At 53.3% G+C, this 17,997-nt stretch overlaps 1 protein-coding gene across 1 annotated transcript in view; it reads right to left on the bottom strand.

The window, feature by feature from the left end:
• LOC105503299 (actin, clone 302-like) overlaps window positions 1–12,991 on the bottom strand; it is a 24,929-nt gene extending 11,938 nt beyond the window's left edge. The window contains exons 1-10 of the mRNA XM_011930161.1: window positions 12,849–12,991; window positions 11,891–12,102; window positions 7,881–8,032; window positions 7,518–7,646; window positions 7,280–7,344; window positions 6,891–7,064; window positions 5,744–5,837; window positions 5,200–5,310; window positions 1,854–1,938; window positions 397–558 (exon numbers count right to left, since the gene is read on the bottom strand). Coding sequence (XP_011785551.1) covers window positions 397–558; window positions 1,854–1,938; window positions 5,200–5,310; window positions 5,744–5,837; window positions 6,891–7,064; window positions 7,280–7,344; window positions 7,518–7,646; window positions 7,881–8,032; window positions 11,891–12,102; window positions 12,849–12,991 — 1,327 coding nt within the window. The remainder of the gene's footprint in view (window positions 1–396; window positions 559–1,853; window positions 1,939–5,199; window positions 5,311–5,743; window positions 5,838–6,890; window positions 7,065–7,279; window positions 7,345–7,517; window positions 7,647–7,880; window positions 8,033–11,890; window positions 12,103–12,848) is intronic.
• Window positions 12,992–17,997: the final 5,006 nt, after the last annotated feature.

The following is a 17,997-nucleotide window of genomic DNA, read 5'->3' as shown; positions in this document are numbered from 1 at the left end:
CACCACCATCACAATCATTGTTACCATTACTATCACCGTCATCATCACCATCACCATAATCACCATCATCATCGCCATCACCACCAATCACCATCACCATCACCACCATTATCACCATCAATCACCATATGACCATCACCATCATCAGCATCACCATCATCACTATCACTATCAGCATCATCGCCACCACCATAATCATTATCATCATTATCATTGCCCTTATCATCATCATCAATCCACTAAATGTCCCTAAATATAGATAAGGTTGTTTTTTAGAACTTCAATGATGGTCATGAAGTCTTAGCTTTACACACTGAGGGCCGTAGGATAAGCTAGCAAAGAAGGCTATTACACCCCAGAGACTAGTTTACCCAGCCAAGAATAGCAGTTTCCTACCTGTGCCCAACAGTAATTGCCCATTGTCTTTCAACAGTTGCAGGAGGTGCAAGGTTAGGTCCTGGCCCGCTATGTCCAGCTGGAAGGTTGACAGATGCAAAGGGCAGCCATCAGCGATGGGCACAAAGTGTGTCATTCCTTCTCCAGATTCAATAGTCAAGCCTAGACAAGAGAACATGCTGGTATCATAATGAAGGGCCAATGACATCCCTTATAATTGTTATATCAGCAGGGAAAGAAGGCAGAGGGGAGCTAATAGAGGAGAAGACAAAGATTCTCAGGAGCCAGCTTTCTTCCCCCAAAGGGAAGTGCCCAAGGAGGAACAAAAGGACTGGCTGTTTTGGACGGCAGCCCACAAGTTTTCTTATGACACCACATAGGCAGGTTTCACAGTAGTGGTCGAAAAGGTAAAAGAGGAAAAATTATACCAGGATTTTTTTCCTTTTATTGTTTTAATTGGCAAATAATACTTGTACAGTGTTTGTACTGTACACAAATAGCAGCTTTTTTTTTTTTTTCCTGAGACGGAGTCTCGCTCTGTCGCCCAGGCTGGAGTGCAGTGGTGCGATCCTGGCTCACTGCAAACTCCACCTCCTGGGTTCACGCCATTTTCCTGCCTCAGCCTCCCGAGTAACTGGGACTACAGGCGCTCGCCACCACGCCCAGCTAATTTTTTGTACTTTTAATAGAAACAGGGTTTCACCATGTTAACCAGGATGGTCTCGATCTCCTGACCTCGTGATCTGCCTGCCTCGGCCTCCCAAAGTGCTGGGATTACAGGCATGAGCCACAGGCATGAGCCACCACGCCCAGCCCATAGCAGCTTCATTTACAATAGCCCCAAACTGACTACTCAAATATTCATTCACAAGTGGATAAAGTACAATGTATTCATATGATGGGCTACTATCCAGCAATGGGAAGACATGAACTCTCAACCCACACACAAGGATAAATCTTCAAGTAATTATGCTGTGTGAAAAAAAAAATAAAGAAAGAATCCCAAAAAAGAGTGCCGCCCTCCCAGTCCATTCACACAAAATTCTAGAAAATGCAAACCTCAAGGCAGCTGGTGGCTGTCTGGGGACAGACTGGAGGGGCAGAGTGTGCAGTGCCAGGGAAGTGATTAGGGGTGACAGATACGTTCATTATCTGGTTCTGAAGGCTTCAAGAGCGGACCCATGTGTCAAAACTTAGCAAATTCTACACTTTAAACATGTGCAGTTTATTGCATATCAATTACACCTCAAGAAAGCTATTAAGAAAAAAAAGTGAACAAACTGTTAAAACCTGGGAGCGAATCGTTTAACCAGGAGGATGAAAGGGGCTGGAGAGTGCGAGCTGTGTGGGTCTTTGTTTTTCATTACCGGTCAGGGAGGGAGTGGGCTGTGCACAGTGCTGAGCGTCTCAGCCGGAGGGATGGGGAGGGTGTGGGGGGCTCCCACGGGGCCACTCACCAGAGGTCTGGCCAGAGGCGTACAGAGAAAGGACTCCTTGGTTAGCTAAATACAGGGCAGGTATGTTGAAAGTCTCAAACAGCACCTGGGGAGAAACATCAGCCACCCCTGGCAGCCAGGCCCGCAGATGAGGAGGAGGCGCGCTTCTTAACTGCTCGGGCAACATGAGTCCCGCCTGCAAGAGGCACTTGGTTCCCCGCACCACCCAAGAGAGAGCCAGACCACAGGCACAGAAACACGTTCCTCCTTATCCCAGCTTTGCTCCAATGAGCTCTGGGACACTCAGTTTCCCAGTCTGTAAAATGGGCTCACATCCATCCCAGGCACCTCTTAGGACTGTGGGGAGACTTGGATTAGATGGTGGACTCCCTACAGATGGGCTCCTGGGCATAGGGGCTGTCCGTTGGTGTCTGGTACCTGGCTCAGGGTGGATTAGGACAGGTGCACAGTGGCCCCTGGGTGTGAAGTGTTGGGGTGTGGACACTGGGAGCAGCCCAGAGTTCAGGGCAGGGCCTGGTCTGGCATCGGGACCCCTGGGTTCCAGGCCCGGCTCTTCCAGCATGTGTGACCTTGGGAGATGACTGCTCCTCGCTGTGCCTCAGTTTCTTCATCAGAAGGATAATAGTGGTACCTCCCCGGGGATGGTGCTGAGGACAACATGAGTTAACAGCCGTAAAGCCCGTGCCATAGTGCTTAGTGCATACTGGGCATTCCACAAATGCCATCACTTGCTGGTCCCAGGCCTCAGTTTTCTCATCTGTAAAATGGGAAGCGGACCACAGGGAAGGACCCTGAAGCCCATGCAAGCTCTGTAACCTTATGGCCCCACAGCAGGCCAGTGGGAGCCAAGGCCGGCTTTTGTCTTTGTGGGGATTTTTTGAGGCCTGCTGGGGCTGGGTGCAGGATGGAGAGGGCAAAGTAGAGCCCACCGATGTGGAAGTATCCGTTTGCCAACAGCGAGGAGAAGCCCCACGCGGGTGGGCTGGCGGTTGCCTGTGGCCTGCAGAAGCCCCTGCCTTCCTCGTGATGTCTGCCCTGGGCTCCTCTTTCTTGGGTCGCCCATCAGGTTCTGCCCACAGGGCTCCAGAAGGAGACCCAGGGAGGGGAGGAGAAGGGCTTGCCGACGTCCCAGCTCCTTCCCTGCTGGGTCCCTCTTCTGAAGGCCACAGTGCCTGGGCGGCAGCCCTCCCTGGGAGCTGATAACCATCCACTGCTCTTTCAGGCAAAGGTGTGGTAGCAGCTGCCCTGGGACAGCCCCGGATACTGCAGCCCCTCTTGGGACTTTTTTTTTTTTTTTTTTTTTTTTTTTTGAGACAGAGTCTCGCTCTGTCACCCAGGCTGGAGCACAGTGGCCGGATCTCAGCTCACTGCAAGCTCCGCCTCCCGGGTTTACGCCATTCTCCTGCCTCAGCCTCCCGAGTAGCTGGGACTACAGGCGCCCGCCACCTCGCCCGGCTAGTTTTTTGTATTTTTTTAGTAGAGACAGGGTTTCACTGTGTTAGCCAGGATGGTCTCGATCTCCTGACCTCGTGATCCGCCCGTCTCGGCCTCCCAAAGTGCTGGGATTACAGGCTTGAGCCACCGCGCCTGGCCTCATGGGACTTTTTTCTAACACTCACGCTCACCTTTGTGTATAATCTCTTTATGACACTCTCACTGAATATGCCCCAAGTGAGTGTACCTTTGACTTCCTGCTGGGTCCCTGATACAGTTAGAGGGCGAATTTGGAGAGGACCAGGGCAGAAAGGCAGGCAGTGTACCTAGTGGGTGGGAAGCCGCCGAGGCAGGCTGGAAGCTAAACCCACAGCTGGAGCCCTGGCTCATCTCACAGGCCAACTGAACTGGGCCGCAGGGCACCTGGGCTTTGGCCCAGCGTTCTTCAGTGTGTGTCTGAGGGGTGTCTCCGAGTGACACCAACACGTGGATCAGGGGCTGCGTAAAGCAGACGGCCCTCCTGGGTGTGGCTGGGCCTCATCCAATCAGCTGCAGACTTGATTCGATCAAAAGGACGGAGTAAGAGGTAGCCCCTCCAGCCTGACTGCCTGCACCCAGACGCCAACCCTTTCCTGCCTTCAGACTGGGAGTGAACGTTGGCTCTTCCTGGGACTAGAGCCCGCCAGCCTCCGAACTGGAGCCACAGCATGGGCCCTCCTGGGGCTCCAGCTTCCCGACGGCAGAGCCTGGAACTCGCCGGCCTCTGTCACTGTGTGAACCAGGCCCTCATCCTGAACCCCTCTCAGTGTCTACGCTCATCCCTCTGTTCTGTCTCCGGAGAATTCTGCCGCCCCCGCCGGGAAGCGAGATGGCCCCTGCGGAGGGGGCTGTCCCGCTCCTTCTCCAGCTCCCCACTGCTTCATGGGCACTCGGCAGTCTGAAAGTGGGAGTCTGCTGCACCCCGTCCAGGCAGCCCAGCTGTGGCCCACTCCTGTGATCCACCTGTCCACAAGCTAAGGAGGACTCAAGGGTGTGCTCAGGGCTTTGGTTTAAATGAGGCAGCAGCTCATGCCTGCACCGTGACAGATGGAGCTGCCGTTTCTGGGCCGCCGTGTGTGCCTCTGCAGCAAGCAAGTGGTGCCTCGAGCCCTGGCCCTGTCTGTGGGTCACGGCTCACCTCAGGAGAAACCGCTGGGCTCCAGGGACTCTGGGCCAGGTGGTGGAACCATGCTGCTTGCTTAATGAGCTCACCCATGTCCTCATTAGGAGCAGCTAATGATGTGATGGGAGCACGGTGGCCAGTGGCGGCCCTGCAGCCCCCACCCCAGCCTTAAGGAGAGTGCCACACCTTCCTCTCTTCTCTAGCCCAGGCCCCTGCCAGGCCCCACTGCCCAGTCCCATCAGGGCCACCCTGTCAGCACACACCAGCGCCTCCTCTCTGGTGGGCAGGCCCAAAAGGAAGCTCAGATAAGAGACCTGGGAGGTTTTAAACCAGAATCAGAGGCCGGAGTCAGACCTGCACATACGACAATTGAATTGTGGCTGAGAGTGGAGTTGCAGGGCAAGACCACCGGGGTCTAGGTAAGCCCACCAGCGACACTCCGCACGACCTTAGCCAAATTGCTGAAGCTCCCGGCTGCCGCAGGCTGTTCATATGTACAAAGGGGAGGATGGCCAACTGCCCCATGGCTGGCTGGAAGGCCTGCATGAAGTCACGTGTATGCAGTGCCTGACTCCTAGCCAGCGCCCCGGTGGAGGCCAGCGTGCTTGGCGTGAGTGTTGGGGGGGCGTCTCCTGCCCAGCGTCCTCCTCTTGCCAAGCAAGGGGCAGGTGAGGCTGAGGTTGCCCCCAGCTCGAGGGAGACCAGACGCTGACCCCGCCCTGAGGCCCTCACCCCCACTGGCCCTGGTACCTGTGTGACTTTCTGTTTGCTGGGTGTTGGGTTCAAAGGCGGCTCCGTCACCAACACGGGGTGCTGCTCTGGGGCGACGTGGAGCACCTGGTAGAAGGAGTGATGCCAAATCTAGGAGGAGACAGGATGCGGTCAGCGGCTTCCTGGGGCCAAGGCCAGGCTTCTGCAAACGGGGCAGGGCACAGCTGCAGGACCAGGCCGGGCTTTATGTTTTGTTATTTTATGTTATTTTATGTTATGTTATTTGTTTGACAAAGAAGTGTTTTATTTTTATTATTTCTATTTTTTGAGACACTGTCTTGCTCTGTCATCCAGGCTGGAGTGCAGTAGTGCAATCTCGGCTCACTGCAACCTCCACCTCCCGGGTGGCAGTGATTCTCCTGCCTCAGCCTCCCGAGTAGCTGGGACTACAGGCACCCGCCACCACGTCTGTAGAGACAGGGTTTTGCCATGTTGGCCAGCCTGGTCTTGAACTCCTGACCTCAGGTGATCCACCCACCTCAGCCTCCCAAAGTGCTGGGATTACAGGTGTGAGCCACTGCACCCGGCCGTCAAAGCAGCATTTTAAATAGCCCTTGCGACGGCTGAGTGACAGCGAGGTCAACCTGATCTGAGGGAGCAGCAGGGAGACAGCATGGCTTCAGCAAGACGCAGAAGCTCCGCTCAGTCACCAGACCTGGGGCTAGGACGTGGGGCTGAGACCAGTGAGGCCCGGAGATTGGCTAGAGCATCTTGTGGGCTGATGAGGACAGATACCACCACCAGGACTTCAAGGGTGTGACACAGACTAGGACTCAGATGGGTGGATGCCGCACAGGGACAGAGCGCAGGTGTGAGCCCAGCATGAACGGTAGCTCCACCACACACCAGGCCAGCCCTGGACAAGCAACCTGACTCTGTGAACCTCATTCCTCATGCTCCAAACGGGAAATGTTCCCTGCCTCACAGAGGAGTGCGACAGTGAAATCGTGACCTCGCCGAGAAGCCTGGAGCATTCATGTCCCACAGTTGCCATCACAGAGCTCCAGAGACGGGGTGCCTTGCACCGCAGACACTCACTCTCTCCCATTCTGGAGGCTGGAGTCCCACATGAAGGCGCTGCAGGGCGGGTTCCTCCCCAGGCCTCGCTCCTCGGCTTGCAGCAGGCACTGTCTTCTCCTGGCGGCGTCCTCACAGGGTCCCCCGCTGTGTGTCTGCATCTAACCTCTTCTGATAAGGCCTCAATCACATTGGATTAGAGCCCACCCTAATCATCTCTTCTTAACCTAGTTGCCCGCTTTAAAGCTGCTATCTCCAAGCACGGTCACATTCTGAGGCATTAGAGGCTAGCGTTTCACATGTATATGTTGGAGACACAGTTCAGCCCCTCACATCCGGTACAGTAGGTTCAGCCCCTCACAGCCGGTACAGTAGGCTCAGCCCCTCACATCCGGTACAGTAGGCTCAGCCCCTCACATCCGGTACAGTAGGCTCAGCCCCTCACATCCGGTACAGTAGGTTCAGCCCCTCACATCCGGTACAGTAGGCTCAGCCCCTCACATCCGGTACAGTAGGTTCAGCCCCTCACATCCAGTACAGTAGGCTCAGCCCCTCACAGCCAGTACAGTAGGCTCAGCCCCTCACATCTGGTACAGCAGGCTCAGCCCCTCACAGCCAGTACAGTAGGGGCTCAGTACACCACGGTTGGTTACCAGGTGTGAATCTGCTGCCTGTCCCCATGCAGGGACGTGCCCCTGGGGGAGGGCAGTGTGGAGGGGCAGCCTCCTGCAGGCAGGCACAGAACCCGGAAGCATGAGGCCACGATCCCCATGAAAGAGTAAGAGCCAGGTGTCAGCGGCAGGTGTGGCCCATCACGGATGACCAGCCTGAGGCAGGGAAGGGACACTGCCAGATATGAGCTTGGAAGAGTCTCCTGAAGATGGGGCGGGGTGATGAGAGGGAGGAGGTGGGAGGTGTGGGCACAGTGGAGGGTCACTGCGTGACACTGGCAATTCAGGGAAGATGGTGAAGCCAGGAGCCAGGACTCCTGAAGCCACGCAGAAGTCAGCGCCTTGGCCTCCCTCAGGCAGATGAGCCGCACCCAAGGCAGCAGAAGGTGGGGGGCCGCTGGGGCCCATAGCTGAAGCCGTGCTCTCCAAGACCTGTCTACACGGCCCGTGTTTCTGCATTCCCTGTCACACCGGGAGCCACTTGTGAACAGTGCTCCCCTCAGCCCTCAGAGCAGAGTCTGGGTTAGGAAGGCCTGCACCCCCGTCTCATAGCTGGACATGGCGAGGGAGGCCTATGAACACGTCCTGCCTGGCAGAAGCTGTGCCCACCTTCTCCATGTTGTCCCAGTTGGTCACCGTTGCTTGAGAAACGGGATATTGCAGGATGAGTTTCCCTCGTTTTTTCTGAACCTCCTCTCCGATGAACCAGTCTTCCTCTTCCATCCCCACCAATACGTTCTGAAAGACACAGGCAAGGATAGATCAGCTTCTAGGGGTGACTGGGGTTGGACTCCCCTGCAGCTGGCTTTCGTCTGTGGAGACCCAGTGAGCTGTGGCTGGGAGGCCACAGTGGCCTTCGTGGGAGACTCCAAGTCACAGTACCGGCATCCACGACCTCCCCAAGCCCTGTGAGCTGTTTCAGAAACGGCTGCTAAGAGGTTTTCGCAAAGTACCTGCGAGGTAAGAGTGCACCCGGGGAGTCGTTCCTAGGAACTGCATCCTGTCCAATTTGTAGATGAGGAAACTGGGGACAGCACGGAGAGAGGCTGCTGAGGAAGGAGAGGTGTGGGGAGATGCATCAGGAATGCCATGGTACTGCTGGAGGGTCAAGTCGATGAAGCCCACTGGCAGGAATGCATTTCATAAGCTGACATCGTGGTAGGAGGGGTCATCGCTGCTTCCACATTTGCTTTGGAAGGTTGACCGGGAAAGGGTCTGTGATGTAATTCAACTGCTGTTATTTTTTAGGAAGATAAACCTGGCTACTTTCATGGCAGATTGAGCTGTCCATTCCATCATTCGGAGGTGATTTACTCGATGGCCCATGTGTTCATCTGGGTCCACTGAGAAACCGACACCAGGATGGAATGAAAGGTGCAAGGATGTGATTGGGGAATGCGCGCACAAGGGGGACAGTGGGGTGAGAGCAGGATGAAGATCGAAGAGACGACAGGCTGCTGTCCAAGTCTGAGCCTGGGTGCAGGAAACAGGGAAGCAGATTGGGTGGGTGACCTTAGCCACCATGCTCTCTAAGGGAAGGCTTTGCAAGGTTGTTGGAGAGTTCTTGAGCCAGGCTCATTTATCATAGGAGTGCTGGGTTTCCCAGAAATGGGCTTGACCTGCCTTGGTGTCACTGCCGTCCTCAGTTGTTGGCTGGGAGCAGCAAGTAGGAAGGATGGCCTTTAGTGCAATGGTGCTGTGCCACAGTGACATAATGGTGCCATGCTGCAATGACCTCATGGTGCCACGGTGCAGTGACATCATAGTGACATGGTGCAACGATGTCATGGTGCCACGGTGCAATGGTGCATGCGGTGGAACAACCATGCCATGGTGCAGTGGGTCAGTGGTGCCATGACGCTGGGTGCAAGAGTGCAATGGTGCAGAGATGCAATGGAGCAGTGATTTCAGAGTGAGGCCCCCTCTCCAGGCTGCCACAGCTCACCTGCATAGAGCTTTTCTATCTTAGGAGTTTGTCTCTTCAGCAGAAGAGGTTTGGACTTGGGATGAGAATCACCAGCTATGGGACCTGGGGAAAGTCGTGTCCCTTCTCTGAGTCTCCATCTTCTCGAAGCCTCCATCTCCTTCTCTGAGCCTCCCTCTTCTTCTCTGAGTCTCCATCTCCTTCTCTGAGCCTCTACCTCCTTCTCTGAGTCTCCATCTTCTTCTCAGAGCCTCCATCTTCTTCTCAGAGCCTCCATCTCCTTCTCTGAGTCTCCATCTCCTTCTCAGAGCCTCCATCTCCTTCTCTGAGCCTCCATCTCCTTCTCTGAGCCTCCATCTCCTTCTCTGAGCCTCTACCTCCTTCTCTGAGCCTCCATCTCCTTCTCTGAGCCTCCATCTTCTTCTCTGAGCCTCCATCCCCTTCTCTGAGCCTCCATCCCCTTCTCTGAGCCTCCATCTCCTTCTCTGAGCCTCTATCCCCTTCTCTGAGCCTCCATCCCCTTCTCTGAGCCTCCATCTCCTTCTCTGAGCCTCCATCTCCTTCTCTGAGCCTCCATCTTCTTCTCTGTTCAATGGGAACAATGACCTCTCTTCCTCACACCTCGCCATGGCGCTGCTGGAGGATCAAGTCGATTAAGCCCACCAGCAGGAATGTGTTTCATAAGCTGGCTTCATGGTAGGAGGGATTGTCACTGCGGCCACCTCCTCGAACGTTTCTCAGCCACCCACATCTAAGTGCGGTGGGTGGGTGGTGGGGGAGGGACAAAGTCATGGGTGTGCAGAAGGAACAATGTTTTTTCCAGTTCGAAGTTGCTGTTTGAAATAAAAAGAGGGACAGTGCTGGGCCTCGTGTCCTTTCGTCAGGAGGCCTGTGGGTCAGAGCGGCTGCTCTACTCGGAAGGGACCCAATGACTTTGGGCAACGCCTTCAGCCTGCCTCTCTGTTCTCACAAGTCCTCCTACGAGGGGTCTCACAGCCATCTTGGCTGCCAGACTCAAGCCCTGGAAGAGCGTGGGGGTGGGGGAGCCCCAAGGGACACCCTGGGTCTCTGTGGCTGTGACTTCTTGACTTGGGAGTTAAGGGCACTGCGTTGAGCTTGTGGGAAGGGCCATGGAGCTTACATCTAGGACAAAAGGTGACCCCTCTCAGAGATCGAAACTTACTCCCACCTGCCCATGAAAATAAATCCAGATCAAGAGCCAGTCTGCTGTGGTTCCGCAGAGCAGTCTGCTGCTCCATAATTCATCTTGGTCACTCATTCTGTTTTGGCGAAGAATTTTCCTCTTGCTGTGATCTTGTTTCGCCATCTAGGTCAGCGTTCCCCAACCTTTTTGGCACCAGGGACCAGTTTCATGGAAGACAATTTTTGCACTGAGCAGGGGGGCAGGGGATGGTTTTTGGGACGATTCAAGTGCGTGACATTTATTGTGTGCTTTATTTCTACTATTATTACATTGTAACATATAATGAAATAATTATATAACTCACCACAACGTAGAATCAGCGGGATCCCTGAGCTTGTTTTCCTGCAACTAGGACAGTCTCCTCCAGGGGTGATGGGAGACCGTGACCGTGCCTACAGCCTAGCTGGGGTGGATTCGGAGGGGAGAGCCTCGATCTCAGCAGACGCTCCCTAATGCACCCCCTCTAAGTCAATTCATATCCCAAGGATAAGGCCCCTTCCGTGGAGGAGGGGCTGAGAGCTGAGATGAAATTCCACATGGTAACTGCAGTGGGTTGAATGATGCCCCCCTGCCACCATGATGTCCACCTGGAGTCTCAGGTGACCTCATCTGGATAAAGTGTCTTTGCAGAAGTGATAGTTAAGAATCTCAAGATGAGCATCGCCTTGGATTACCTGGATGGGCCCCAAATCCAATGACAAGTGTCCTTCTAAGAGAGAGGCAGGAGGAGATTTGAGACAGAAAAGGAAAAAGAGAAGGAGGCCATGTGAAGACAGAGGCAGCCAAGGGATGCCTGGAGCCCCCAGGAGCTGGAAGAGGCAGGAAAGATCCCCCAGCTAGAGCCTTGGGAGGAAGCCAGCCCTACTGACACCTTGCTTTCAGACTCCAGGTCCCAGAACTATAAGAAAATACATTTCTGTTGTTCTTTTTTTTTTTTTTAGATGAATTCTCACTCTGCCGCCCAGGCTGGAGTGCAGTGGTGTGATCTCAGCTCACTGCAGCCTCTGCCTCCTGGGTTCAAGCGATTCTCCTGCCTCAGCCTCCAGAGTAGCTGGAATTACAGGTGCGCACCACCACGCCCAGCTAATTTTTGTATTTTCAGTAGAGACAGGGTTTTGCCATGTTGGCCAGGCTGGTCTCAAACTCCTGACGTCAGGTGATCCACCCACCTCAGCCTCCCAAAGTGCTGGAATTACAGGCGTGACCCACTGCACCTGGCCACATTTCTGTTGTTCTAAGCAAATACACGACTATGCTAGTCATTATTATCACTGCCATCGTTGTCATTGCTAAACCTTCCCCATGGGCCAGAAACTGCGCCAAACATGCATTCACTCATCTCATTTAACCTTCAGGCTGAATCTATGAGATACGTCTATGAGGACAATCATATTATGCAAAAGAGATGCCTCTGCGACAGCAGCACCCTTGCCCTGAGTCATGCATGTGCTGAGGACAGGACTGAGATTGGAGCCTTAGTCTCCCCGGCCCTGCAGCCCCAGCTCTTAACCACTGAGCACCACAGTCTCCAAGTGGTAAGCTGGTTGTCTAGCTCGAGTGCAGGCACCTGCGATTTGCCAGGGCGGTCCCTGCTACGAAGCCTGCCACTTGGACAGCGAGGAGGAAATCCAGTTTCCCAGGAGCCATGTGCATTTCATCCTCTTAGAGAGGGAGATGGGATTTTCTCCTCTGTCACAGCTCTGGGAGCCAGTGCATCTTGGATAATTAGAAACATTGCCAATAATTTGCTCCAAGTGCTGCAAAATGCAGAAGAGTGATCGCCATGAGGTCCTGTGACATCTGAGATTTTCCGTGTCATGACGCTGCTCCCTGACATGGATGACTGGAACTTACGGAGGATGAGCTCCATGATCCAGAGCATGGGCTGGGAACGCAGGTGCACTGGGGGTCTTGTCACCACCACTTTGTCACCACGTGGATTCGAGAAGTCACCTCTCGGAGCAAGCGGTTCCTCTTCGGGGAGAAGGGGCATCTCCCTCCCTACCGGGAATGTGGCCAGGCTCAGGCCCATTCGCCCAGTTTCATTTACGATGCGACTGTGTTGTCTGGGGGAGGGGATGAGCAGCTGGTTTTTAATGGGGCCAGAGCTTCTGTTTGGGAGGATGAGAACGTTCTGGAGATAGATGGTGGTGAATGTTCTTGATGCCACTGAACTGTGCAGTTAACACATCTTTACATTGTGTTTACTTTACCACAATAGAAACACCTGCATTTCTAAATTCCCTTGAAACGCAGGAAGATCTGGCAATGTGGGGTCCACTTGCTGGCATGTCAGAGACGGACCTTTTGGAGGGCGTGTACCCCGGTCCCCACCTGCCCTCCTACTGCCTTCCTGTCACCGAGGCTGAGTGTCCACTGCCGCTCACCCTAATGGACTCCCATTTATCCTAAAGGCGAATTGCTCCTTCTCTGCGTCCATACCTCTCCGAAGGTGGGAAGAGCCAGAGATGGGAGACGGGCAGTAAGACTGATTTTTCACAACGTGTCCACTTTACTGATTTACACATCACTGCTCCCTCTAAGCCTGTGGTTCTCAGAGCGGGCTGCATGCTGGGAGTCGTGAGAGGGGCAAGGCCTTTCCCACCCCATCCCCAACCCCGGACTGGCTGAGGCAGAGACTCTAGTGGCCCGGCCATCTGTGTGGTACCAAGCCTGGTGCTCCCAACTTGGATTCGTGGAGGCACGTTCGCACCCACCACGCCCTGCTCAGGTGATTGCCTTGGCCACCCTGTGGGAGAGGTGATGGGACCGACTGGGTCGGCAGGCCACCTCTGGATGAGCAGCACCCCACAGGGAGGAGACCCCGACGTCACTCACATCGTGCCGAAGTTTCCCGAGGACAGTGGGGAACACGCCCATTGGGCTTTCCATTCCTGCGAATCCCACCTTGCTGAAGCCAGAGCCGTAGTCACAGATGAGGGGCACGCTGTCCATGGTGGTGAGGCTGTGGAAGAGAACACATGGTTACCCATGCCACTGCATGGCACTGGTCCCTGGGGCAGGCGCTGTGCTGGGCGTTAGGCTCAGGGTTCATAGTGCCTGGGGGCTCAGGGCAGTGTGGGTGGCCCCCAACACCCAGAGCTGAGCCCCGGGCGGGCAAGAGACACCCTCCATGGCTGCAACAGGAGACGCTCTTCCTGCTCATGACTCTGGTGTTCCCAATGGGTCCTGTGACTGCTTGAGTCATGTGGCTGCAGAGAAGAGGATTGATGTGAAGACTTGTGTTTAGTAAACTGTAAAGTGCTATACATACCTAAGGGGCGATCACAATAATAACGTCAAGGAGTTATCTCTATTATATTATTATATTTTGGGCAATTTGAATTTCCCAAAAGGGGGTAGTTGGGGAGGGGCAGAGAGAGAGAGAGAGAGAGAGAGAGATTGTGAGAAGGGGATGTTGGAGTGTTGGAGAGGGTTAGAATTGGAAAATAAGTTGGTAGACTGAAGTATTTGCAAAGTGTTGTGTGAGCTCCAGGAAGGATGGATAGATGAGTGGATGGATGGGTGGGTAGATGAATGAATGAATGTTGAATGGATGGATAGATGAATGGATGGATGGATGGATGGGTGGGTGTGTGGATGGATGGGTAGATGGATGATGGATGGATGGATAGGTAGAGGGATGAATGGGTGGATGGATGGGTGGGTGGGTGGGTGGATGGATGGATGGATGGATGGGTGGATGGGTGGGTGGGTGGATGGAGGCATGGGTGGATGGATGGATGAGAAGATGTGTGGATGGGTGAATGGACGGATGATGGGTGGTAAGTCCATGGATGGATGGATGGATACATAATGTAGTCATTTTGATCCCTGCATCTCTTATACCTCTCTAAGTTCAGACAGCCATGTCTTCACCTAGTCCATTTGTTAGAAAGACATCTTTCAAAACAGGCCTTATAGAAAGAGAAATGATGTATCTGTCTACTCCCTACACAAACTTTCTACTATCTTGGCATCCCTTTATAACAAAGCATAGTTCAACCCTACAAGTGTGCATTGAATACTAACTTATTACATTACTTTAGCAAGTTCTTGGATCTCTCCAAGTGCACCGAGATGCCCTTGGGGGGCCCACCTTTGTCCTCTCTTCTGAAAAAGACTGAACATCCCTGATGCCCTGAGGATGAGATCTGTTCTTCTCATGGGAAACAGATAGGATTGACAGAACTTGGCTACTGTGTTTTTCTTAAGCAAATTATACTAAGATCCATATGGCAATGTCCCAGAAGAGAGACCACATAGACCTGCAAGGGAGCAGAATGTGTACTGCTGACATCCTTCCTCTCCTGAGAAGTGCTGGCTGGCTTCCAATGTTTCTGATAGAAAATAGGGTGAAGCAAACCCCAGATGATTTAAAGGGGCTGGGATAGGATGTTCCCCAAGGCACTACCATGGGCTCTGGGCAAGAGACCCTGTTTCTGCTCTCAAGAAGCTCCCAGCTCATAGGAGAAAGATATTTGTAAAAAAGAAATTATGCAATGCAACAAGGGCTGTAAAAGGAGGCTACAATGTGAGTTGACCTTTGAAGGCTTGAACAGATTCTAGGCAGGGAAACAGATAAGCAAAAGCCCAGAGCTGGGCAGGGAGTCCTTGGGTACGTATGTGAAGGGACATTCCAGTGGTCTTGGGTGTCCTCAATTCTTTACGCCTCCAGTGATGTTACATCTGTAGGGGTTCACTGAGACATTAATAACAGCAGCCACATGGAGAGGACTTGCTTGTGCCAGACACTCTTCCAGATTAATCCAGCTAGCCTCTCAGCAACCTTCTGAGGCTGGGTAGCATCAGTCACATTTTTTTGTTGGGGGCGAGGGTGGATCAGGCTCAGGGGGATGAAGTGAGACCTCCAGCTATGAGAGCTGGAGTTAAAATTCAATGCCACGCAGCTTCATTCCCTATCCTTTCATTCCATCTGAGTGGTAAATCGCAAACAGCCAAAGATTCCTTGCAGCTGCTCTTGTTACAAGGTGGAGCCTATTTGCCCATGCTTAAATCTGGACTGGTCTTGTAACTCCTTTGATGGATACGGTGTGATGAAAGTGACATTGTGTGAGCTCCAAACATAGTCATCAGAGGAGGTGCAGCTTCCTCCCTTGCTATGTTCAGACCACCCTGGTGTGGGAGCTGGAGTTAGCCTCTTGGAGGAGGAGAGGCCACGTGGAAGAGAACCAAGGTGCCCAGCCAACAGTCAACCACCTGCTAGACATGTGGCTGAGGCCACCTTGGCTAATCCACCATCAGATGACCTGTGAGGTGACCCCCAACCCCAGGTGCACAAGACAGCTCAGAGAGACCAGCCAAACCAGCTCAGACCAGAAGAACTCCCAGCTGACCCACAGACTGGTGAGTATAATATGATGGTTGTTGAAAGCTATAAAGCCTTAGTATGGTTGTGCTACACTGCCCTGCATCTATACTGTAAACAAACGGTCCTTCCCAGACCTCCATGGTCTGCTTTCAACTGGCTCAAAGTCATCCACACACCAATACAAAGATGGAAAACACAGAAAAGCTAAGGGGATCATTGAAAATCACACTGTAATGGTCTGAACCAGAGGCTGGCAAACCAAAGCCCAGAGGCTAATTCTGGCCCACTGACTGTCTTTGTAAATAAAGTTTTATTGGAACTCAATCACGTTTCATTTGCACTCTAGCTGCTCCTGGGTTACCATGGCAGAGTTGAGTAGTTGAGAACATGTGGCCCACTAGACTAGTCCGTTCTCACACTGCTATAAAAAAATGCCTAAGGCTGGGTAATTTATAAAGAAAAGAGGTTTAGGGCTGGGTGCAGTGGCTCAAGCCTATAATCCCAGCACTTTGGGAGGCTGAGGTGGGCGGATCACAAAGTCAGGAGATCAAGACCATCCTGACTAACATGGTGACACTCCATCTCTACTAAAAATACAAAAAATTAGCCAGGTGTGATGGCACACGCCTGTAGTCCCAGTTACCTGAGAGGCTGAGGCAAAAGAATTGCTTGAACCCTGGAAGTGGAAGTTGCAGTGAGCTGAGATTGCACCACTGCACTCCAGCCTGGGCGACTGAGACTGTCTCAAAAAAAAAAAAAACGAAGAAAAGAAAAGAGGTTTAATTGGCTTGCAGTTCTGTGGGCTGTACAGGAAGTGTGGTGCTGGCTTCCAGGCAGGCCACAGGAAAGTTACAATCATGGTAGAAGGCGCAGGGGAAGCAGGATCATCCTACATGGCCAGAACAGGAGGGAGAGAGAGGAAGGAGATGCCACACGCTTTTAAACAACCAGATCTCATGAGAACTCTATCAGGAATAGCAACAAAGGGGAGAAATCCACCCCCAGGATCCAATCACCTCCCAGCAGGCCCCACCTCCAGCGCTGAGGATTGCAATTCCACACGAGATTTGGGTGGGGACACAGATCCAGACCATGTCACCCACAAAGCCTCAAAGATTTCTTACGTGACCCCCTTAGAGAAAAAGTCTGACGGCCGGGCGCGGTGGCTCAAGCCTGTAATCCCAGCACTTTGGGAGGCCGAGACGGGCGGATCACGAGGTCAGGAGATCGAGACCATCCTGGCTAACACGGTGAAACCCCGTCTCTACTAAAAAATACAAAAAAACTAGCCGGGCGAGGTGGCGGGCGCCTGTAGTCCCAGCTACTCGGGAGGCTGAGGCAGGAGAATGGCGGGAACCCGGGAGGCGGAGCTTGCAGTGAGCTGAGATCCGGCCACTGCACTCCAGCCCGGGCGACAGAGCGAGACTCCGCCTCAAAAAAAAGGAAAAAGTCTGACAACCCCTCATCCAGACTTTATCCCTTAACGCCGTGACAACAGTTCTCAGAGTGTGGACCCCAGACCATCAGAATCAGCTTCATTTGTTAGAAATGCAGTCCTCGGTCCTCATCCCAGACCCCCTGAATGAGAAACGCTAGGTGGGGGCCCAGCAATCTCAGTCTAAGAAGACCCCCAGGTGAGTCTGATGCCCGCCAGTTGAAGATAAGACAACAAGAAAACCACCACCTTCAGTTACAGAAATCTGCTGTGATTGTTGACTCCCCAGTCTGAAAAGCATGTTCTTGTGTCCTCACTCCAGCCTTTCAGGGAGGAATAATTGCTCTCAAGTCTCATTTTACTAGTTTAATCTGCCCTTAGCAAGATTGGAGGCAGCTGAGAGTCACTCAGTAAAACGCTGGCAGCCCCCAGGAGCTGCCAGTGGGAGATGCGGGATGACTGTTCCTTCCAAAATCAATGGAGGGTTTCCAGAAGGCGTACAGGATATGTGGAGTGCTCCTGTGACACAAAATCAGTCCTAGGCGAACCAAGCCCTTATATTTGAGTACCAAAGTCTGGGTGAAATAACCAACTCATCCTGGTTTGGTTTTTTCCAGTTTCAACATTGAGAGAAACCATCTCCCCCAAAAACTTCTCAGTCGTGGTCAAACTGGGACAGGTCCTAGGCCTGGGACTTAAAAGGCCAGGATTTCCTGCAAAGAGCAGGTAATATGGCGGCCGATCCCGCCCACCAGCATCCACAGATGCGTCCTACAGGTGCTGGAATGCAGAGCTGGAAGCAGCCCAGTGCTCAGGGAGCCAAGGCATGGCTGGGTAAATACAAAGGTCGCTACCACCTGGTGTGGGGCATCGCCAGTGGCATTCCCAGGAGCCCCGGGAGCTGCAGGAGTCACGGGGGCATCTGAGCCAGCGGTGCAGTGGCACCTGGGCATCAGCCTGGATCCCGTGCCCTGGGACAGTCCTCCGTGCCCTGGGACAGTCTTCTGCCTTGAGTCACCGTGTTCCAGACCCGACGTCCCTCACTACAGCTTGTCACGCCTCCTATTCTACCACGAAGCCTGATTTCCACACCAGCTGCAGTTCTCTGGGTTGGGCTGAGCATCTGCGGTTCATTCAACCTTACAGCTTCTAGAAAGCCACACTGCAAACCCTAACGGCCAAATGAAAGCTTCC

The sequence above is a fragment of the Colobus angolensis genome, unplaced genomic scaffold, assembly GCF_000951035.1.
Source record: "Colobus angolensis palliatus isolate OR3802 unplaced genomic scaffold, Cang.pa_1.0 Scaffold84, whole genome shotgun sequence".
In the NCBI taxonomy this organism is placed as follows: Eukaryota; Metazoa; Chordata; class Mammalia; order Primates; family Cercopithecidae; genus Colobus; species Colobus angolensis.
This window is presented reverse-complemented; position numbering and strand designations above follow the sequence as displayed.